The sequence below is a fragment of the Metopolophium dirhodum genome, chromosome 1 (genome assembly GCF_019925205.1).
Source record: "Metopolophium dirhodum isolate CAU chromosome 1, ASM1992520v1, whole genome shotgun sequence".
NCBI lineage: Eukaryota > Metazoa > Arthropoda > Insecta > Hemiptera > Aphididae > Metopolophium > Metopolophium dirhodum.
The window spans coordinates 54,052,315-54,077,456 of NC_083560.1; the positions used below are offsets into that span (position 1 = coordinate 54,052,315).

General features: G+C 32.2%; 2 protein-coding genes across 2 annotated transcripts; both read left to right on the forward strand.

Annotated features, from left to right (window-relative positions):
• The first annotated feature begins 9,613 nt into the window (after positions 1-9,613).
• LOC132940116 (uncharacterized) lies at positions 9,614-9,988 on the forward strand. The gene has a single exon (XM_061007543.1). It carries the CDS (start codon positions 9,614-9,616, stop codon positions 9,986-9,988), a length of 375 nt encoding a protein of 124 aa, XP_060863526.1.
• LOC132940126 (uncharacterized) lies at positions 9,989-14,243 on the forward strand. The gene is made up of 4 exons (XM_061007550.1): positions 9,989-10,256; positions 10,430-10,483; positions 10,549-10,702; positions 12,724-14,243. Exons 1-4 carry the CDS (start codon positions 9,989-9,991, stop codon positions 12,959-12,961), a joined length of 714 nt encoding a protein of 237 aa, XP_060863533.1. The 3' UTR covers positions 12,962-14,243.
• The last annotated feature ends 10,899 nt before the right edge of the window (positions 14,244-25,142 follow it).

Sequence of the window (25,142 nt, forward strand, 5' to 3'; positions counted from 1 at the left end):
AAAATAATATAATTGTAAAAATTATTGAAAACTATGATATGGCCACATGGGCTGATTCTGATAAATATTGAAATGGCAGGTTCCATGAATTCAAGGCCATGTCCCCATTTTTTTCAAATATCATTAGGATTTGGAAAGTGTATACCCCAGCATATATCAACATAATTTGCCCGCACTATGGCACAATGGCGTAGACTTCTGAAAGGGTGGGGGGGGGATCAAAAAAAGAAGCGACATATAGGAGGGAAAAATTGGAAAATCCCCCACCCTCTCAAAACATTTTACTAAGGTGCCTAGTAAAATATTTAACAATAAGGAACAATTAATATAATTTGAATTGATTCAAAACTCACATCAAGCACAATATGGAAGATTATCCACTGCAATACTCCATAAAGTCAAAACTTCTGTATTACAAAATGCTACATCATTAAATGTATAAATAAAATAAATAATTAATTAATTAACTAATTAAAAAATAAAAAATAATAAAAAGTCAATGGGGGTCTGACCCCCACGTCCCCCCCTTATCAATGCCATTGCTACGACATCACGAGTATCACGTATGGGGGGATACTTAAGGTGACTTTACTAAGGTGGGGAACCTTGCCTATGTACCATGTATGATGTATTTTTATTTTTATTATAATGTTTCTTGTTTTTTTTTAATTTTAAACCACGTTTGACAATGACGTAATGACGTTAAATTGAGAACATATTTTCAGGATGAACATCATAATATAGTCATTTTTTTAACACCATGATTTAAAAACAGATTCGAAACCACTGAATAATTTAGGCCTGAGAAAGATCTCTCAGGAAACGATGTTAACACTGGAAGAATACTTACAGAAGATCTTTACCAGTTTATGAATAATGTAGGAAGACTCTCTATTATAATCCTAGTGCATTTATTTAGATCTGAATCGAGGAATATTGTCAGCTACTATTAAAATATATACAAAACTTTATAATATTATACTTACACGAAAGACATTTTTAAAATGACATATTTTTCGATTTTCCTGAAACATAATAATATTATATATTTTTGTACTATATATTACTATCGTGTTCGGACAAAAACTTGACGCTTGATGTTGTCGATAATAATGCACACGCCACACAGTGCCGTAAACTCGCGTGAATGTGAAACCCGTTTCATCGATTAGGGAAGGTGTACCTACACATAGTCATATAGATATATTTATAAAATATATATAATAACTGTGCCTGTTTATTATACCATTAAACCATCTAGTGCCTATTACCCTTATATGGGTTTATTATTCGTGGCCACTGTACCGGGCAAGTTGTATGTATTTACAGTTTTTTTTTGTATTTCTTCTCACAGCGGATTTAAAAAGCCGACCACGTGTAGGTTATATATTGTATATAATAATATAACATATTATAGTATTACACTATTACGGTATACATGTACTGTGGAAGTCACGGGAACGACGGGGATCGTCATCACGTGATCGCCGTGCAGTCACGATAATAATATAATACATTTGTCGCGGACCCTGCAGCAGTCACGAAGTCGCTATGGAAAATAATATGTCAGTGGAGGAGCGCCCTGGGGCGGCAAGTGAGTGGGAGGGACGCGAGCTCACGAAATAATAAAAGACCGCGACTTGCGATCAGTGGCTACCAAACAAAATAAAGGTGTATCAAATTTTGAATTTAACTACTCACCCACCAATCCAGGTATACAAATTTAGTAACCAATAATTTACATTTTTTATATTACCCACTTATAAATACAAGATAAAAAAGGTGGACGAGTGGGTACCGCTCTGCAGTACAGTAGTTATCAAATATATCATTGTAATGGATGTGCTATATTTTAATTCAATGATAAATAATTGCATACGAAAAACTATTCTGACTGGAGACGTTATGTCATATTAGGATACTTGTATAAATATTCAAATTTAAAAATTAAAAAAAAATTAATAAAAATCAAATATACCTCATGGTTATAAATAGCATAACTTTCCGGTAAACTTTTTTTTTGTTAAAGGTAGAAACAATTTGTGGGGAATCTTCTATTAAAATTTAGCTATGAAAAGAAAAACTTTTATAAATTTCTAATTAAAAATAATTTACAACATTTCAAAAAATAGTTTTAAAATTTTACCATGTATGAAAAATAGTAATTTTAACATTTGATGAAAATGTTGAGTGTACGGTTATTCTTTTTTGAATTAAAAAATAAATATTAAAAATCGATGGATGAAAATTCGAACATTTCCCAAAATTTTGATGAATATTGTAATATTATAATATTTTAACTTTAAATGCATATAAATAATAAAATGTATCTTTAATATTTTTGAATTTCAATTAAAGAAACTTATGAGGAACCTTACATTAAATCTTCAAGTTTTTTAATAAGTGATAGAGTTTTTTACTTTTCGAGAATAATTTTAAAAAAATTTATAAAATCCGAAAATTTTTTTAAGGCTATAATTACCTCAAAAGAAGTCAAAATATTTCAAAAATATTGGAAAATAATAGAAAATAATGGAAAAATGTTAATATAAATATTTGGTGAACATTTTCAACTGTCTTTATTAGTCTTTTTTAAAATTATTGTCGACAAAAATGTTTGTTGTCAGTGGAAATTAAAAAATAAGTTAACCGTAAATCTACAATAACTTTTATCGGCGCCTTGAGCAGTGTTTCCCAATCTCCCCCAGGGTGTGTACACATAACTAGGGAGGTGCAAACAGCCATCATAAACTAAAATTTGTATGAATTATTTTAATTTTACAATGCACGGAAAGGATAAAAATTAATAACGACCGGTTATCGGGTATCGAAAAAGATTACGAGAGTATAGACAACAGATATATATATTAACTAGATATCCGACTTCTTCTTATCAATGACAACGGTAGCCATATACAACTTGGGTAATGTTTACTAATCGTTAGAAAGGTAATATGATAATAAACAACAACATTTCAAACCAAACAAGCCCGTTGCTAATCAAAAAGATTAAAAAATGATAAGAATTTGTAGACATTGCCCAAGTGACAAATTTGGGCATCTTAATTCAATAATGTGTTGTATATGACAACTGACCACAGACATGGAGTCGGCTATCTAGTTATTATATATATATCTGTGGTATAGCCGGTAAACATTGATAATCTTCACCGGGGGTACTTAATAGCTTTTTGCCTCCCGAAGACGTCTGTAAATTAATTCTTTTCAATTTATAAAAGGGGGCCGTGATTTTTGAAAATCTACAAAGGGGCGTAGAATAGAAGAGGTCGGGAACCACTGTCTAGAGTTATAATGTTGACAAAAGTCATTAAAATCACGAACATTTGTAAATTATATTGAGTTGGATATTCATACAATATTTTCAAAAATTATAGGTTTGGTGAGGATATCTATAAGATTTGAAAATGTAATACAATTTTATACAATTGTATACATATTTATATTATGTTTAATACCTACTACCTACTATAATACGTATACGTATACCACGTACTACCTAGTATTATATGGTTATATCAGTTTATTATTTATATGATCCATTAGCCATAATAATAATAATGATAATAATATAATATAATTGTTTATACTAATATTATTGTACCTACTGTTCATAGAAAAATTGAATATGCAACGATTTATACATCCAATCTATTTACTATACCTAGGTAGGTAGTATTTCTATTCTTATTTCACTTTGGGTACTTATTATTTATTACTTGCATTATGGATGCAGTATAACTTTATGTCTGTATAAGGTATTCAAGTAACTGTTGGTTGGTCTATTCAAATATAATATATTTGTTTTATTCAGGGTTTTTTAGGGTCATTAACTACTATACCCACCTAATTATATAAGGTAAATCAACGGATACACTTTGAGCATAGGATAGCCGCCATTGCGAGCGGGCACACTTACCCCCAAATTACCTTTCCACTCATACACAGACACACACACACACGCACGCGCACCTTAGTGATACATCACCTCGCGTAATGGAACAAAGTTGCTGCTGAGTTGTAAAGAAAATTCCTTTAAAAAAGTCGTTTGGCCTTTCGTTTCACTTCGGTGGTGCACTGCATTATAATGCCACCGGTATATTAGACGTATTACTTTGAACGCCAAACATTTTTTTATACCACAGTCCAAATAACTATTATGATTTGAGCACACGCGTGGCGTAATATAGGTAGTATAGCTTTAGAATATCGAACGTTTTTTTGTCAAAAACCGTGTAAAAACCACTGGTTTATGGTTTTTTTTCTCTCGGGTTTTAACGATTTGCTCAAACAATTCTTGAAAACATACTCTGTCTGAACTCTGAAGTACAATAAGCTACGTTAAATGTTTAACCTATAGATGAATGCTGCTTGTACAGAGGTGTTTCACTGTCTTAATGTGTAACCATTCTTGGCTATTTCAATTAAAAATATTTATCCAATCTGCCGATTTGTATACTGCAGAAGACCTTTACAACTTTTACCCCATAACTATACCACTAGCCACAATAATATTAAACTTAGGTAGGTACGTGTAAAAAATATAATATTAATATATGCCGGGTGGTTTTACTCGCTAACCATCTCAGTGTATATTACAATTTGTGCAACGATGGCATTTTCTTCTGAACCTCCCCACATCCACTTTTTATGGCTCTTAATTGTGATTCTTTATACATAAAAAAGTGCTTTGGACGTTTAGCGCTGTCTATTAACGTCGTCAAAGTACAACTTTTGAAATTACATCAAGTGGCCTCTTTGGGTCTCCTTAAGATTATTACTACTGTTATTTTTTTAATGTAGGAAAAGTGACAACTAAATATTAAATTTTATAGAACAAGAATACATTTTTCACGAACAAAAAAACATGTATATATTACGTATGCAGGTATACCTATTTAGTTTAAGTACTAAAAAAACTTGAAAATGTTAACAGTGAAATCACGAAATATGTATGATTTCCAGTACCTACCTAATTAATAAACAATTCGTACGATAAAATGATTATGCACACGTAAAAAATGTTATCATTTGTTCTTCTAAAGGTCTTAAACTGATTGCAAAACTTACCTTATCATATTTATATTTCAATACCTAACTTAAAATACACACTGGTTCTAAAGAAAAAAAGTGGGGTAGTGTGTGTTGCTCTGCATTACACTAGGTTTCAAGTGGGTTGTGGGTCACTGTATGGATGGTCTTAAATTTGAATTCAATGATATAATATTATAATCCTTGTATACGAAAGAGATTCTGAGAAAAGACGTCAGTCAGATTATGATATATATTAGTAAGTATATTTGATGATCTTATTGTGAATAAAGTAATTTATTTACCTATTTACGTGAAACCTTATTTTACAATTTTATTCCTTAGCTAAAAAAATTGAACATTTTATACCTTTTTAACTGAAAAATTATATTTAAATTTTTAATTTAATAAATGTTGTCAAAATTTGAACTTTAAAGGCTTATAAAAAGAATTGTGTCTATATTATATTATTTTTATGATATACCAACTTCAGCTACATGTTATATATTAATATATTATATCGTGGCATAGAGTTAAATCAACTTACATTCCTCATCCAGGTAAAAATCATATTACAAATGTCATTAAAATATTATTATATTTTATAAATATTTAATTGCGTATTAAAAAAAATTACAAATAGTTTAGCTTCACAAATTGAAATGTTAATATCTGGTCATCAAATAAAGAAGATGGTTTGGAACGCAATATCAGATTTCAATTAATTCAACAACGAATAAACGACAATCTTAATTAATGTAAATTGGAGTTTTTAAAAGCGATTGTATAATATAATGTAAGTTTTTAATTACCTAATGGTATATAACTGCATATAATTATTTTATATTATTTTTGTTAATTTTTAAAATATTAGTTTGCTTTTTAATTTAAATAAATAATTTTTGTACTTACAACTTTTCGATGACAGCTATTCGAACACATAATTTTTCGATTACATTACGATTCTAAGAAATAACATTTCTAACACTCGTTATTCGAAAATAAGACCTTCAAAAACATGACATTCGAAGACATGTCACGCTTCCCTGGTTACTTCTGCAGTAATATTTTATGCCTACACAATTTCGACGAGTGACGTCACGTTGTCTAGACGATAACAATATAGAATAGAAGTATCTTCCGGTCTCTGCAATGGCAGATATAAATATATTATATGTTATAGTGTGTTTCAATTTTGATAATTGATATTTTTTTTTGTATCATAATTTAAAGTCGATACTTAATGAAACTAACAATAAAATTGCCAAAATGTTGGGGGTATAGACATGTTAATGTTTAAGTTACATGGTGCTAAACTTACCATGTGAGCATTTAGTTAATCCCCTTGCTTATTCTGGATTCAAAGTATACCAACTAAAGCCTCCCAACCAAAAAATATGTTTATGCCTATCAAAACAGAAATCTTTAATATTTTGACTTATAAATGTACAGTTTATTTTAAATAATTAAATAATACATTTTGGATATTATATAACATAGGTCATTTACAATATACAATTTTTATGATTTCTGTAGATGATATAATAAATAAATGTAAATAATTTATTAATTAAGTATACAATATGAATAAGTAATTATTTCCTCTAGATTACAATATTGAATAATAATTGTGTAAATATAAGTATATAATACAAATAAGTATTTATTTCCTTGAATTACAATATTGATTAATAATTGTGTTAATATAAGTATATTATATTATAAATATCAATAAAAACTTTCACCACCACCACAAAATCATTATGACTATATAAATATATCTATTTGAATAATATAATTAAAGTTATTACATATGTATACACATAATACAAATAAGTATTTATTTCCTTGAATTACAATATTGATTAATAATTGTGTTAATATAAGTATATTATATTATAAATATCAATAAAAACTTTCACCACCACCATAAAATCATTATGACTATATAAATATATCTATTTGAATAATATAATTAAAGTTATTACACATGTATACCAATAAATTTAATTTAAATAACTATCTGTATTTTATTAAGGGTAATTGAATTTGTATATAGGATTTCATGCCATTTCAATTATTTTCAAAACCTTCATACACTCTCCACTGCAATGATCTTTCACAAACAACAACTCAATAATTCTAGTTATTTTATTTAGCCATTAAAATTCAAAAGGTTGGTTTACTCTCTTATTAGCTTTTTTAAAAATGACAGTTCATACATATTGATTTCATTTCATCTCCTTCGAGTCTATAAATATATAGGTATTTTTTTTATTCTCTAAAATAAACGTAGTTTAAATTATAATTTTCAAATTCTCCACTATGATATGTTACTATATTAGTTTGTAGTAATAGATACATTATATATATTATAGTTTTAATAATATTTTTGATTTTTTTTGTTTTAATATATTCGGGGACGCAAACAAAAAACACCATTTAAAACCCTTAAAAAAAACCCTAAAAAAATTAGTTAGTAATTAATCTGTGGTAAGTGAGCGATTGGCCTAAAACATAAAGGGATCAAGTTCGGCCATCAACAAAGAATCAAAAAAAGAATTAGGGGAGACCCGGGTAAGTTGACGAGCTGGGTAAGATGACGAATTTATAATAACTGATAGTAGATTCTATTTTACCGATAAGAAATAATCACGATAAAGACCATGTGTTTTTATATACGATTTTCTGTTATCGCTTATCACCGTACACACTTTAATTTTTTGTGTTTTGAAATAACGTTTTTCCAAAAAAAGGTTTGTGAAATCCATTATATATTGTTTTTAATCAATAAAGTATAGTTTAAGCTTTATTTTTATGTATAATTAATGTTTATTACGTATGTTAAAATGACAAAAATATTATCATGATTAAAATATTATCGATCGGGTCAAGTTGACGTGGGCAAGATGACTATCGTTAACTTATCCCATTTGATTATATTTTATATTAAATATTTTTGTTAATTCGTGTACGTTTATGTCATATATACAATATGCCAATAAATTATAAAAGAAAAACAGAACCAACGTGGGACAAAACAATAATAAAATTGGCTATAAATGACTACATCAACGATATAAAACCTTCATGTAATAAATCTGCAAAAAAATTTGGTATACCAGAACCAACACTGAGGCGATATTTAAAAAAAAAACCAGAAGTAGGTAAATTATTTTGTTAATTTTAAAATAGGATTATCCGACAAATGAAGGCAGGTTTAAAAACACATTTACTAATGAACAATTACAAACACTACAAAATTACATTACTGATATTGATAAACGTTCTTTCGGTCTGACAAAATTACAGTGCTCAAGGTTAGTGTATGATTTTGCTGAGGAAAATGGTATTCATCACCGGTTCAATAAACAGACTAAGTTAGCAGGTGATGACTGGATGCATAATTTTATGTTGAAGTATAACTTTAGTGTTAGAAAACCAGAAGCAACTTCTATTGGTCGGCTTATGGCATTCAATAAAATAAATGTTGGCGCATTTTTTGATAAACTAAAAGAAATTAAACTTCAAAACATTTTTAATGCCAGCCAGAGATTCAATGTGGACGAATCTGGTATCTCTAGCGTGCCAACTAAACTACCAAAAGTTATTTCTCCAACTGGTGCACGAAGAGTTGCAAAAATTGTGTCTGCAGAACGTGGAAAAAATATCACAGTCGTTCTAGGAATAAGTGCTACAGGTGTACGTGCTACGTGCCACCCTTTCTAATATTTGCAAGAAAACGTATGGACAAACAATTAATAGAAGGAGCACCTCCTGGTTCAGTGGCTATAGGTAATGATAATGGTTGGATGACTTCTGACAGTTTCTTGTTGTCCCTTGAGCATTTTTGTAAACATGTAAAAGCAACTCCTGAAAATCCTATACCTATTATTAATTCTGGATAACCACGTTTCACATGTTTCTCTACAAGCCATTCATTTTTGTCGTGAACATAATATAACAATGCTTGGATTTCCTCCCCATACCACACATAGGTTACAGCCACTAGACGTTGCAGTTTTCGGGCCTCTGAAGACGTACTATAGTCAAGCTTGTGATACATTTATGGTAAATAATCCGGGACGTGCAATAAATGATCGTTAAATGATTTTTAGACTGAAGGAAAAATGTTATTTTATTGTTTTAGATATTTGATATTAAGGCTCTTAGAAGGTTACAATTTTATTTTATTGTTTTAAATATTTAATATTAAGACTGAACAAGGTTACAATTTTATTTTATGTTATTTTATTTGATTTTCAGACTGAAAGAAAAATGTTATTTTATTGTTATTTGTCTTTAAGTTTTTAAGTCTATTTGAAATTTTTATTTTTTAAATAAATGCACTGAACTTTATAAAATGTGTCCCATGAAATGCGCAACTTTTAAATCAGCTGTCATTTTTTAAATATTATGTTGGCAGCCCTGTTCTTCTCATTTCTAGTATCTATTATTACTCCGATTTAATTATCAGCTGTTGTTTTTTATATTGGTTCAGTCGTCATGGAGCGGTTTACAAATACACAACGTGTTCAGATCGTTAAAACGTATTATCAAAATCATGAAAGTGGGGCTGAGACAACAAATCGCTGTTGTGCAACAAAGTGTAACAGTGAGTCCAGGGAAATCAATTCGCCGACGGTCACAACAGCTGAGTATTCCACGCAGTTCATTGCAAAGAATGTTAAGTAAAGACCTCCATATGCATGCATACAAAATCCAATTCGTGCAGCAGCTCAAGCCGGTGGACCATCAAAAAAGAAGACAATTTTGCGAATGGATTGAAGAGAGACTGGCCGTGGAGGAAAATTTCGTGAAAAACATAATTTTCAGTGACGAGGCACACTTCCACCTCAGTGAATTTGTTAACAAACAGAACTGCAGGATTTGGGGGAATGAAAATCCACGAGTAACCCACGAACATCAAAATAAATAAATGCACCCTGAAAGAACGACTGTGTGGTGTGGTTTTTGGGCCGGTGGAGTGATAGGCCCGTTTTTCTTTGAGGACGACGAAGGTGTTACGGTAACAATCAATGGAGAACGTTATCGTCACATGTTAACCAACTTCTTATGGCCTTTCCTTCAAAATATTGATATGCAAAACTTATGGTTTCAACAGGACGGTGCAACATGCCACAATTCACGTGAAACAATTGAGATTGTCAAAGAAAAATTCCCGGGAAGACTGATTTCACTGCGAGGTTAACCTAACCGGGGGTGGTATTGAATTTAATAGGTACTACTTCTAGTATACAAAATAATGGCAGACATGTGAATATAGTGGCATCAGATGGTATTTTTATTTGTTTTTTTATAATATTTATTATTCAGTTATTCATACTAATTATTCATTTGTATTTTATAATTTTAAAAGTTGAATTATCCGGAGTCAGTGAAATTAACAGTGATGGAGACGATCCAGATTTTGGTAATGAATTATTAATATTTGTGTTATTGTAAGAAAAAAAAATTTTAATTTAATTTGTTATTTAGACATGGTATCTCATATAAGTGCATCAACTGATGGTGATTTTGCACCAACTGCTTGTGGACAAGGATGCCCAAGTATTCATACTAATGATCGTCAGTGGAGAGATGATGATAATGTTGTTGATGATTTTATGTTCAACCCCGATATTACAAACTCAGGTATAAATCCTGACTTATTCGATGTGCTAATGCATGGCTCACCACTCGATTTTTATATGCTTATAGTAGATAGTAAAATTATAAATAATATAGTAATCGAAACAAATAAATTTGCTGCACAACAAAAAGAAGCTAATTTAACATCACCTTTTGCACGTTTAAATAAATGGTATGATACAAATGTAACAGAGATACAACAATTGTTTGGCATTTTAATTTGGATTGGCTTAGTTGTATTACCATCGTATGAACTTTATTGGAGTACTTCTGAAATATTTTCTACAAATTTTGGACTCATAGGCGGCAACTAGGGGGGGCATGAGGGTGCAGTTGCACCCACGACAATTTTTCTGGGGGGGGCAAAAGTATCATTTTGCACCCACACACAGACAATCACAACAGTAAAAATATTTTAATTATTTTATTGTTAACAATTATACTGATATAATGTAATTTTGATATTAAAAAATAACCATGGATCATTTCAATATTTTATATCTGATTACTCAATTAATTAGTTAATTAAATAATTAATTAATTATACGGAGTCCGTGATTAAATGTTAAAATACTAATAATAATAATAATTAAATAATGCAGTAAGCTAATTCGTCACTAGATAGCGATATGGTTCAAAATAGATCATATTGTCTTCATGATTATATTATCATAGTGAAGCTACCAAAACCGGTGAATAACTTATCATTTTAATACTGTTTTACTGTTTTAATTTTTAAATAAATTATTAAAGTTTTGAGTGTTTTGACTACGGTCTACGACTGTCGACCACCCTTACCTACAGGCTATAACCTATTATAATTAAGGATGAAGGCAAAAGAAAAGCCTACTTTAACCCTAACCATAATAAGGTTACTATAATGGATTTCTTAAAAAAAAAAAACAGATGATGTTATGAGTAAGTTAAGTTTCATCAAATTATTTGTATATAAACTCTTAATATACCTATTTTAAACTTTCAATATTTAATTTGTCTATTTTTTAACTATAGTTGATAGATAATAACATAATGTATTGCAAATAAATATAATATAATAGTTATTAGCTGTGCAATCTACTCTTAAATTTAATGTTATTTTGGATTTGTGAATGTTATTACCATAAACGTTTGCACCCACATAGGTTTCTACCAAGTGCCGCCTATGTTTGGACTTATAATGAGCAGAAATCGGTTTGAAATCTTAATGCAAATGCTTCATTTCTCAGGTAATACAACTGCTGATACTACAAATCGTTTGTATAAACTTGGCACAGTAATTGATGATATAATAATTAATTCTAACCACTGCATGCAACCGCAAGAAGATTTATGTATAGATGAATCACTTGTAAAATTTATGGGGAGGCTTGCATTTAAGCAATATATTAAAAACAAACGTGATAGATTTGGTGTAAAAGAGTTCAAGCTGTGTATTCCTCCATATGCTACACAATTGCATTAAAAATATATGCTGGTAAAGAGGCTAGCGCTGAAAGTAGTGTTGGGACAAAAACCTTTTTTGGATTGTGGAAGGACATTATATGTAGATAACTGGTATTCTAGTGTTGAGTTAGCTGAACAATTAAAAACCAGAAAAACTCATCTTGTAGGAACTATTAGATCTAATAGAAAGTCTAATCCTAAAGATGTAGTCCAAAAAAAGTTAAAAAAAGGAGAAATAGTATCAAAGAGAAGTGATACAAATGTTTTGATTTTAAAATGGAAAGATAAAAGAGATTTATATATGATATCAACAAAACATACCAGTGAAGCTGTAGAAAATGTTGTAAGAGGTAAAATTGTAAAAAAACCTAAAGTAGTAATAGACTACAATACAGGAAAAACGGCCATCGATCTTTCAGATCAAATGAGTTCCTATTCGAACCCTCTTAGGCGTAGCTCTAAATGGTATAGAAAGGTAGCTTTAGATGCGCTTTTAAACATAGCTGTTGTTAATTCTATGGTAATATTCAATACCATTACTTCATCAAAAATGTCAATCACCGCTTTCCGTAATTAACTTGTCAAACAATTACTTAAAAAAGAAACTGTTGATGTTGACAGCTCTTTGCAAACAATTAAACACCAATTAGAAGTCGTTGGCAAAAGCAGGTGTTATATGTGCTATTCAATTATGTCACAGAGTAAAGGAAGAAATTATGCTCAATCACATAGTACCAAAGTACAAACTAAATGCTTAGCGTGTAACAAGTATTACTGTCTTAAGTGTTTTTTCAAAAATCATAAAATCACAAAGTAATTGACAGAAAAACACAATACAAAAAGATTATGAATTTTTCTGTTATTTTGATCTAATTATTTTTTATTATGTCTTAAAATATTAAATACACTGTTATTGTTTGTTATTATCATTCTTATTCCTTAAGTTTTCTTAGTCTCCCGATTGTTTTTATATATAATGTTACTATTCATCATAAAAAGTTAAAAGTTTTGTTTCTCATATAATTATGTTTTTATCATATAAATGTTTTGTTATAATTATGCAATTTATAGGAATAAAGGCAACATAAATTGTATGCACATTGTGTTTATTTAATTCCTTTATAACTCAAATAATGTATTTGATGCAATAAATAAATACCTATTTGAGATTTTAAAAAAAAGTTTTCAAGTTAAGTTTTTTGTTTGTAATATCATTTTTATCATAAAAAAGTTACATTTATGCTTTTTATTTTGAAATTAATAGGATAAAAGACTAAAAAAACAGAGATTGTTTTCATATTATTATATTGTTCCTTATTGTTCAAATAATGTATTATTTTAAAAAATAAATAAATATTTAAGTCTCAATTAAAGTGCTTTTTCATAATGAGATTTAGTTTGAGATCTCAGGCTGATGGTGAAAACATTAATTTTTCAAATGGTGACATCCTACGGTCATGAGATCAAATTTGAGATCTCGGCTTATATTAAGTTATAACCTAAAAAAATGTTTTAGCAAAACAATTATGAATGTAAGTACAAGTTTTGAATAAAATCAAACAATGTTTTGTCCAAAAAAAAATTTGAGTAAACCTGTGAAAAACCGCGTGGCGGTGAGGACAAAGTTTAGTGAGATCTCGTAAGAGAACTCATGGCGGTCAACGTGTTAACGAAGTCGCACTGCTAAAGTGAACGTCCGTCATACAAAAACAGATGATATATTCAAATTGTGCATTTCTGCGTCGGAAATATTTAACGATCACGGACATCACCGATGTACCGTAGCTGACGAATGAAGGGAAACCTAGTTAAGGAAATAATATGTTTATCCAGTAAATAGGAATCTCCTTTCAGATCAATGGATATCCAGTAATTGGTACAACAATCCCTGAACAGAAATGGTGTTAAGGTTAAACATTTCATAGACAATTTATTCGAATATGAACGGTTGGCATTTTAATTAGTTAGTAATAAATCTATGGCAAGTGAGCGATTGGCCGAAAACATGAAGGGATCAAGTTCGGCCATCAACAAAAGAATATACTGAACACTTAAAAACGTATTAGCCAAAGTTATAACGAAATATATCCAAAATATATCACATAAATACAATTCGTCCTTGGCTAAATAGTTTGACGCCAACGACCTTTAACGAAGTCGCACTGCTGAAGTGAACGTCCGTCATACAAAAACAGATGATATATTCAAATTGTGCATTTCCGCGTCGGAAATATTTAGCGCTCACGGACATCACCGATGTACCGAAGCTGACGAATGAAGGGAAACCTAGTTAAGGAAATAATATGTTTATCCAGTAAATAGGAATCTCCTTTCACATCAATGGATATCCAGTAATTGGTACAACAATTCCTGAACAGAAATGGTGTTAAGGTTAAACATTTCATAGACAATTTATTCGAATATGAACGGTTGACATTTTAATTAGTATGTCGGAAATATTTAGCGCTCACGGACATCACCGATGTACCGAAGCTGACGAATGAAGGGAAACCTAGTTAAGGAAATAATATGTTTTTCCAGTAAATGGGAATCTCCTTTCACATCAATGGATATCCAGTTATTGGTACAACAATCCCTGAACAGAAATGGTGTTAAGGTTAAACATTTTATAGACAATTTATTCGAATATGAACGGTTGACATTTTAATTAGTATGTCGGAAATATTTAGCGCTCACGGACATCACCGATGTACCGAAGCTGACGAATGAAGGGAAACCTAGTTAAGGAAATAATATGTTTATCCAGTAAATAGGAATCTCCTTTCACATCAATGGATATCCAGTAATTGGTACAACAATTCCTGAACAGAAATGGTGTTAAGGTTAAACATTTCATAGACAATTTATTCGAATATGAACGGTTGACATTTTAATTAGTATGTCGGAAATATTTAGCGCTCACGGACATCACCGATGTACCGAAGCTGACGAATGAAGGGAAACCTAGTTAAGGAAATAATATGTTTTTCCAGTAAATGGGAATCTCCTTTCACATCAATGGATATCCAGTTATTGGTACAACAATCCCTGAACAGAAATGGTGTTAAGGTTAAACATTTCATAGACAATTTATTCGAATATGAACGGTTGAAATTTTAATTAGTTAGTAATAAATCTATGGCAAGTGAGCGATTGGCCGAAAACATGAAGGGATCAAGTTCGGCCATCAACAAAAGAATATACTGAACACTTTAAAACGTATTAGCCAAAGTTATAACGAAATATATCCAAAATATATCACATAAATACAATTCGTCCTTGGCTAAATAGTTTGACGCCAACGACCTTTAACGAAGTCGCACTGCTGAAGTGGACGTCCGTCATACAAAAACAGATGATATATTCAAATTGTGCATTTCCGCGTCGGAAATATTTAGCGCTCACGGACATCACCGATGTACCGAAGCTGACGAATGAAGGGAAACCTAGTTAAGGAAATAATATGTTTATCCAGTAAATAGGAATCTCCTTTCACATCAATGGATATCCAGTAATTGGTACAACAATCCCTGAACAGAAATGGTGTTAAGGTTAAACATTTCATAGACAATTTATTCGAATATGAACGGTTGAAATTTTAATTAGTTAGTAATAAATCTATGGCAAGTGAGCGATTGGCCGAAAACATGAAGGGATCAAGTTCGGCCATCAACAAAAGAATATACTGAACACTTAAAAACGTATTAGCCAAAGTTATAACGAAATATATCCAAAATATATCACATAAATACAATTCGTCCTTGGCTAAATAGTTTGACGCCAACGACCTTTAACGAAGTCGCACTGCTGAAGTGGACGTCCGTCATACAAAAACAGATGATATATTCAAATTGTGCATTTCCGCGTCGGAAATATTTAGCGCTCACGGACATCACCGATGTACCGAAGCTGACGAATGAAGGGAAACCTAGTTAAGGAAATAATATGTTTATCCAGTAAATAGGAATCTCCTTTCACATCAATGGATATCCAGTAATTGGTACAACAATTCCTGAACAGAAATTGTGTTAAGGTTAAACATTTCATAGACAATTTATTCGAATATGAACGGTTGACATTTTAATTAGTATGTCGGAAATATTTAGCGCTCACGGACATCACCGATGTACCGAAGCTGACGAATGAAGGGAAACCTAGTTAAGGAAATAATATGTTTATCCAGTAAATAGGAATCTCCTTTCACATCAATGGATATCCAGTAATTGGTACAACAATTCCTGAACAGAAATGGTGTTAAGGTTAAACATTTCATAGACAATTTATTCGAATATGAACGGTTGACATTTTAATTAGTATGTCGGAAATATTTAGCGCTCACGGACATCACCGATGTACCGAAGCTGACGAATGAAGGGAAACCTAGTTAAGGAAATAATATGTTTTTCCAGTAAATGGGAATCTCCTTTCACATCAATGGATATCCAGTTATTGGTACAACAATCCCTGAACAGAAATGGTGTTAAGGTTAAACATTTCATAGACAATTTATTCGAATATGAACGGTTGAAATTTTAATTAGTTAGTAATAAATCTATGGCAAGTGAGCGATTGGCCGAAAACATGAAGGGATCAAGTTCGGCCATCAACAAAAGAATATACTGAACACTTAAAAACGTATTAGCCAAAGTTATAACGAAATATATCCAAAATATATCACATAAATACAATTCGTCCTTGGCTAAATAGTTTGACGCCAACGACCTTTAACGAAGTCGCACTGCTGAAGTGGACGTCCGTCATACAAAAACAGATGATATATTCAAATTGTGCATTTCCGCGTCGGAAATATTTAGCGCTCACGGACATCACCGATGTACCGAAGCTGACGAATGAAGGGAAACCTAGTTAAGGAAATAATATGTTTATCCAGTAAATAGGAATCTCCTTTCACATCAATGGATATCCAGTAATTGGTACAACAATCCCTGAACAGAAATGGTGTTAAGGTTAAACATTTCATAGACAATTTATTCGAATATGAACGGTTGAAATTTTAATTAGTTAGTAATAAATCTATGGCAAGTGAGCGATTGGCCGAAAACATGAAGGGATCAAGTTCGGCCATCAACAAAAGAATATACTGAACACTTAAAAACGTATTAGCCAAAGTTATAACGAAATATATCCAAAATATATCACATAAATACAATTCGTCCTTGGCTAAATAGTTTGACGCCAACGACCTTTAACGAAGTCGCACTGCTGAAGTGGACGTCCGTCATACAAAAACAGATGATATATTCAAATTGTGCATTTCCGCGTCGGAAATATTTAGCGCTCACGGACATCACCGATGTACCGAAGCTGACGAATGAAGGGAAACCTAGTTAAGGAAATAATATGTTTATCCAGTAAATAGGAATCTCCTTTCACATCAATGGATATCCAGTAATTGGTACAACAATTCCTGAACAGAAATTGTGTTAAGGTTAAACATTTCATAGACAATTTATTCGAATATGAACGGTTGACATTTTAATTAGTATGTCGGAAATATTTAGCGCTCACGGACATCACCGATGTACCGAAGCTGACGAATGAAGGGAAACCTAGTTAAGGAAATAATATGTTTATCCAGTAAATAGGAATCTCCTTTCACATCAATGGATATCCAGTAATTGGTACAACAATTCCTGAACAGAAATGGTGTTAAGGTTAAACATTTCATAGACAATTTATTCGAATATGAACGGTTGACATTTTAATTAGTATGTCGGAAATATTTAGCGCTCACGGACATCACCGATGTACCGAAGCTGACGAATGAAGGGAAACCTAGTTAAGGAAATAATATGTTTTTCCAGTAAATGGGAATCTCCTTTCACATCAATGGATATCCAGTTATTGGTACAACAATCCCTGAACAGAAATGGTGTTAAGGTTAAACATTTCATAGACAATTTATTCGAATATGAACGGTTGAAATTTTAATTAGTTAGTAATAAATCTATGGCAAGTGAGCGATTGGCCGAAAACATGAAGGGATCAAGTTCGGCCATCAACAAAAGAATATACTGAACACTTAAAAACGTATTAGCCAAAGTTATAACGAAATATATCCAAAATATATCACATAAATACAATTCGTCCTTGGCTAAATAGTTTGACGCCAACGACCTTTAACGAAGTCGCACTGCTGAAGTGAACGTCCGTCATACAAAAACAGATGATATATTCAAATTGTGCATTTCCGCGTCGGAAATATTTAGCGCTCACGGACATCACCGATGTACCGAAGCTGACGAATGAAGGGAAACCTAGTTAAGGAAATAATATGTTTATCCAGTAAATAGGAATCTCCTTTCACATCAATGGATATCCAGTAATTGGTACAACAATTCCTGAACAGAAATTGTGTTAAGGTTAAACATTTCATAGACAATTTATTAGAATATGAACGGTTGACATTTTAATTAGTATGTCGGAAATATTTAGCGCTCACGGACATCACCGATGTACCGAAGCTGACGAATGAAGGGAAACCTAGTTAAGGAAATAATATGTTTATCCAGTAAATAGGAATCTCCTTTCACATCAATGGATATCCAGTAATTGGTACAACAATTCCTGAACAGAAATGGTGTTAAGGTTAAACATTTCATAGACAATTTATTCGAATATGAACGGTTGACATTTTAATTAGTATGTCGGAAATATTTAGCGCTCACGGACATCACCGATGTACCGAAGCTGACGAATGAAGGGAAACCTAGTTAAGGAAATAATATGTTTATCCAGTAAATGGGAATCTCCTTTCACATCAATGGATATCCAGTTATTGGTACAACAATCCCTGAACAGAAATGGTGTTAAGGTTAAACATTTCATACACAATTTATTCGAATATGAACGGTTGAAATTTTAATTAGTTAGTAATAAATCTATGGCAAGTGAGCGATTGGCCGAAAACATGAAGGGATCAAGTTCGGCCATCAACAAAAGAATATACTGAACACTTAAAAACGTATTAGCCAAAGTTATAACGAAATATATCCAAAATATATCACATAAATACAATTCGTCCTTGGCTAAATAGTTTGACGCCAACGACCTTTAACGAAGTCGCACTGCTGAAGTGGACGTCCGTCATACAAAAACAGATGATATATTCAAATTGTGCATTTCCGCGTCGGAAAAATTTAGCGCTCACGGACATCACCGATGTACCGAAGCTGACGAATGAAGGGAAACCTAGTTAAGGAAATAATATGTTTATCCAGTAAATAGGAATCTCCTTTCACATCAATGGATATCCAGTAATTGGTACAACAATCCCTGAACAGAAATGGTGTTAAGGTTAAACATTTCATAGACAATTTATTCGAATATGAACGGTTGAAATTTTAATTAGTTAGTAATAAATCTATGGCAAGTGAGCGATTGGCCGAAAACATGAAGGGATCAAGTTCGGCCATCAACAAAAGAATATACTGAACACTTAAAAACGTATTAGCCAAAGTTATAACGAAATATATCCAAAATATATCACATAAATACAATTCGTCCTTGGCTAAATAGTTTGACGCCAACGACCTTTAACGAAGTCGCACTGCTGAAGTGGACGTCCGTCATACAAAAACAGATGATATATTCAAATTGTGCATTTCCGCGTCGGAAATATTTAGCGCTCACGGACATCACCGATGTACCGAAGCTGACGAATGAAGGGAAACCTAGTTAAGGAAATAATATGTTTATCCAGTAAATAGGAATCTCCTTTCACATCAATGGATATCCAGTAATTGGTACAACAATTCCTGAACAGAAATTGTGTTAAGGTTAAACATTTCATAGACAATTTATTCGAATATGAACGGTTGACATTTTAATTAGTATGTCGGAAATATTTAGCGCTCACGGACATCACCGATGTACCGAAGCTGACGAATGAAGGGAAACCTAGTTAAGGAAATAATATGTTTATCCAGTAAATAGGAATCTCCTTTCACATCAATGGATATCCAGTAATTGGTACAACAATTCCTGAACAGAAATGGTGTTAAGGTTAAACATTTCATAGACAATTTATTCGAATATGAACGGTTGACATTTTAATTAGTATGTCGGAAATATTTAGCGCTCACGGACATCACCGATGTACCGAAGCTGACGAATGAAGGGAAACCTAGTTAAGGAAATAATATGTTTTTCCAGTAAATGGGAATCTCCTTTCACATCAATGGATATCCAGTTATTGGTACAACAATCCCTGAACAGAAATGGTGTTAAGGTTAAACATTTCATAGACAATTTATTCGAATATGAACGGTTGAAATTTTAATTAGTTAGTAATAAATCTATGGCAAGTGAGCGATTGGCCGAAAACATGAAGGGATCAAGTTCGGCCATCAACAAAAGAATATACTGAACACTTAAAAACGTATTAGCCAAAGTTATAACGAAATATATCCAAAATATATCACATAAATACAATTCGTCCTTGGCTAAATAGTTTGACGCCAACGACCTTTAACGAAGTCGCACTGCTGAAGTGAACGTCCGTCATACAAAAACAGATGATATATTCAAATTGTGCATTTCCGCGTCGGAAATATTTAGCGCTCACGGACATCACCGATGTACCGAAGCTGACGAATGAAGGGAAACCTAGTTAAGGAAATAATATGTTTATCCAGTAAATAGGAATCTCCTTTCACATCAATGGATATCCAGTAATTGGTACAACAATTCCTGAACAGAAATTGTGTTAAGGTTAAACATTTCATAGACAATTTATTCGAATATGAACGGTTGACATTTTAATTAGTATGTCGGAAATATTTAGCGCTCACGGACATCACCGATGTACCGAAGCTGACGAATGAAGGGAAACCTAGTTAAGGAAATAATATGTTTATCCAGTAAATAGGAATCTCCTTTCACATCAATGGATATCCAGTAATTGGTACAACAATTCCTGAACAGAAATGGTGTTAAGGTTAAACATTTCATAGACAATTTATTCGAATATGAACGGTTGACATTTTAATTAGTATGTCGGAAATATTTAGCGCTCACGGACATCACCGATGTACCGAAGCTGACGAATGAAGGGAAACCTAGTTAAGGAAATAATATGTTTTTCCAGTAAATGGGAATCTCCTTTCACATCAATGGATATCCAGTTATTGGTACAACAATCCCTGAACAGAAATGGTGTTAAGGTTAAACATTTCATAGACAATTTATTCGAATATGAACGGTTGAAATTTTAATTAGTTAGTAATAAATCTATGGCAAGTGAGCGATTGGCCGAAAACATGAAGGGATCAAGTTCGGCCATCAACAAAAGAATATACTGAACACTTAAAAACGTATTAGCCAAAGTTATAACGAAATATATCCAAAATATATCACATAAATACAATTCGTCCTTGGCTAAATAGTTTGACGCCAACGACCTTTAACGAAGTCGCACTGCTGAAGTGAACGTCCGTCATACAAAAACAGATGATATATTCAAATTGTGCATTTCCGCGTCGGAAATATTTAGCGCTCACGGACATCACCGATGTACCGAAGCTGACGAATGAAGGGAAACCTAGTTAAGGAAATAATATGTTTATCCAGTAAATAGGAATCTCCTTTCACATCAATGGATATCCAGTAATTGGTACAACAATTCCTGAACAGAAATTGTGTTAAGGTTAAACATTTCATAGACAATTTATTAGAATATGAACGGTTGACATTTTAATTAGTATGTCGGAAATATTTAGCGCTCACGGACATCACCGATGTACCGAAGCTGACGAATGAAGGGAAACCTAGTTAAGGAAATAATATGTTTATCCAGTAAATAGGAATCTCCTTTCACATCAATGGATATCCAGTAATTGGTACAACAATTCCTGAACAGAAATGGTGTTAAGGTTAAACATTTCATAGACAATTTATTCGAATATGAACGGTTGACATTTTAATTAGTATGTCGGAAATATTTAGCGCTCACGGACATCACCGATGTACCGAAGCTGACGAATGAAGGGAAACCTAGTTAAGGAAATAATATGTTTATCCAGTAAATGGGAATCTCCTTTCACATCAATGGATATCCAGTTATTGGTACAACAATCCCTGAACAGAAATGGTGTTAAGGTTAAACATTTCATACACAATTTATTCGAATATGAACGGTTGAAATTTTAATTAGTTAGTAATAAATCTATGGCAAGTGAGCGATTGGCCGAAAACATGAAGGGATCAAGTTCGGCCATCAACAAAAGAATATACTGAACACTTAAAAACGTATTAGCCAAAGTTATAACGAAATATATCCAAAATATATCACATAAATACAATTCGTCCTTGGCTAAATAGTTTGACGCCAACGACCTTTAACGAAGTCGCACTGCTGAAGTGGACGTCCGTCATACAAAAACAGATGATATATTCAAATTGTGCATTTCCGCGTCGGAAATATTTAGCGCTCACGGACATCACCGATGTACCGAAGCTGACGAATGAAGGGAAACCTAGTTAAGGAAATAATATGTTTATCCAGTAAATAGGAATCTCCTTTCACATCAATGGATATCCAGTAATTGGTACAACAATTCCTGAACAGAAATTGTGTTAAGGTTAAACATTTCATAGACAATTTATTCGAATATGAACGGTTGACATTTTAATTAGTATGTCGGAAATATTTAGCGCTCACGGACATCACCGATGTACCGAAGCTGACGAATGAAGGGAAACCTAGTTAAGGAAATAATATGTTTATCCAGTAAATAGGAATCTCCTTTCACATCAATGGATATCCAGTAATTGGTACAACAATTCCTGAACAGAAATGGTGTTAAGGTTAAACATTTCATAGACAATTTATTCGAATATGAACGGTTGACATTTTAATTAGTATGTCGGAAATATTTAGCGCTCACGGACATCACCGATGTACCGAAGCTGACGAATGAAGGGAAACCTAGTTAAGGAAATAATATGTTTTTCCAGTAAATGGGAATCTCCTTTCACATCAATGGATATCCAGTTATTGGTACAACAATCCCTGAACAGAAATGGTGTTAAGGTTAAACATTTTATAGACAATTTATTCGAATATGAACGGTTGACATTTTAATTAGTATGTCGGAAATATTTAGCGCTCACGGACATCACCGATGTACCGAAGCTGACGAATGAAGGGAAACCTAGTTAAGGAAATAATATGTTTATCCAGTAAATAGGAATCTCCTTTCACATCAATGGATATCCAGTAATTGGTACAACAATTCCTGAACAGAAATGGTGTTAAGGTTAAACATTTCATAGACAATTTATTCGAATATGAACGGTTGACATTTTAATTAGTATGTCGGAAATATTTAGCGCTCACGGACATCACCGATGTACCGAAGCTGACGAATGAAGGGAAACCTAGTTAAGGAAATAATATGTTTTTCCAGTAAATGGGAATCTCCTTTCACATCAATGGATATCCAGTTATTGGTACAACAATCCCTGAACAGAAATGGTGTTAAGGTTAAACATTTCATAGACAATTTATTCGAATATGAACGGTTGAAATTTTAATTAGTTAGTAATAAATCTATGGCAAGTGAGCGATTGGCCGAAAACATGAAGGGATCAAGTTCGGCCATCAACAAAAGAATATACTGAACACTTAAAAACGTATTAGCCAAAGTTATAACGAAATATATCCAAAATATATCACATAAATACAATTCGTCCTTGGCTAAATAGTTTGACGCCAACGACCTTTAACGAAGTCGCACTGCTGAAGTGGACGTCCGTCATACAAAAACAGATGATATATTCAAATTGTGCATTTCCGCGTCGGAAATATTTAGCGCTCACGGACATCACCGATGTACCGAAGCTGACGAATGAAGGGAAACCTAGTTAAGGAAATAATATGTTTATCCAGTAAATAGGAATCTCCTTTCACATCAATGGATATCCAGTAATTGGTACAACAATCCCTGAACAGAAATGGTGTTAAGGTTAAACATTTCATAGACAATTTATTCGAATATGAACGGTTGAAATTTTAATTAGTTAGTAATAAATCTATGGCAAGTGAGCGATTGGCCGAAAACATGAAGGGATCAAGTTCGGCCATCAACAAAAGAATATACTGAACACTTAAAAACGTATTAGCCAAAGTTATAACGAAATATATCCAAAATATATCACATAAATACAATTCGTCCTTGGCTAAATAGTTTGACGCCAACGACCTTTAACGAAGTCGCACTGCTGAAGTGAACGTCCGTCATACAAAAACAGATGATATATTCAAATTGTGCATTTCCGCGTCGGAAATATTTAGCGCTCACGGACATCACCGATGTACCGAAGCTGACGAATGAAGGGAAACCTAGTTAAGGAAATAATATGTTTATCCAGTAAATAGGAATCTCCTTTCACATCAATGGATATCCAGTAATTGGTACAACAATTCCTGAACAGAAATGGTGTTAAGGTTAAACATTTCATAGACAATTTATTCGAATATGAACGGTTGACATTTTAATTAGTATGTCGGAAATATTTAGCGCTCACGGACATCACCGATGTACCGAAGCTGACGAATGAAGGGAAACCTAGTTAAGGAAATAATATGTTTATCCAGTAAATAGGAATCTCCTTTCACATCAATGGATATCCAGTAATTGGTACAACAATTCCTGAACAGAAATGGTGTTAAGGTTAAACATTTCATAGACAATTTATTCGAATATGAACGGTTGACATTTTAATTAGTATGTCGGAAATATTTAGCGCTCACGGACATCACCGATGTACCGAAGCTGACGAATGAAGGGAAACCTAGTTAAGGAAATAATATGTTTATCCAGTAAATGGGAATCTCCTTTCACATCAATGGATATCCAGTTATTGGTACAACAATCCCTGAACAGAAATGGTGTTAAGGTTAAACATTTTATAGACAATTTATTCGAATATGAACGGTTGACATTTTAATTAGTATGTCGGAAATATTTAGCGCT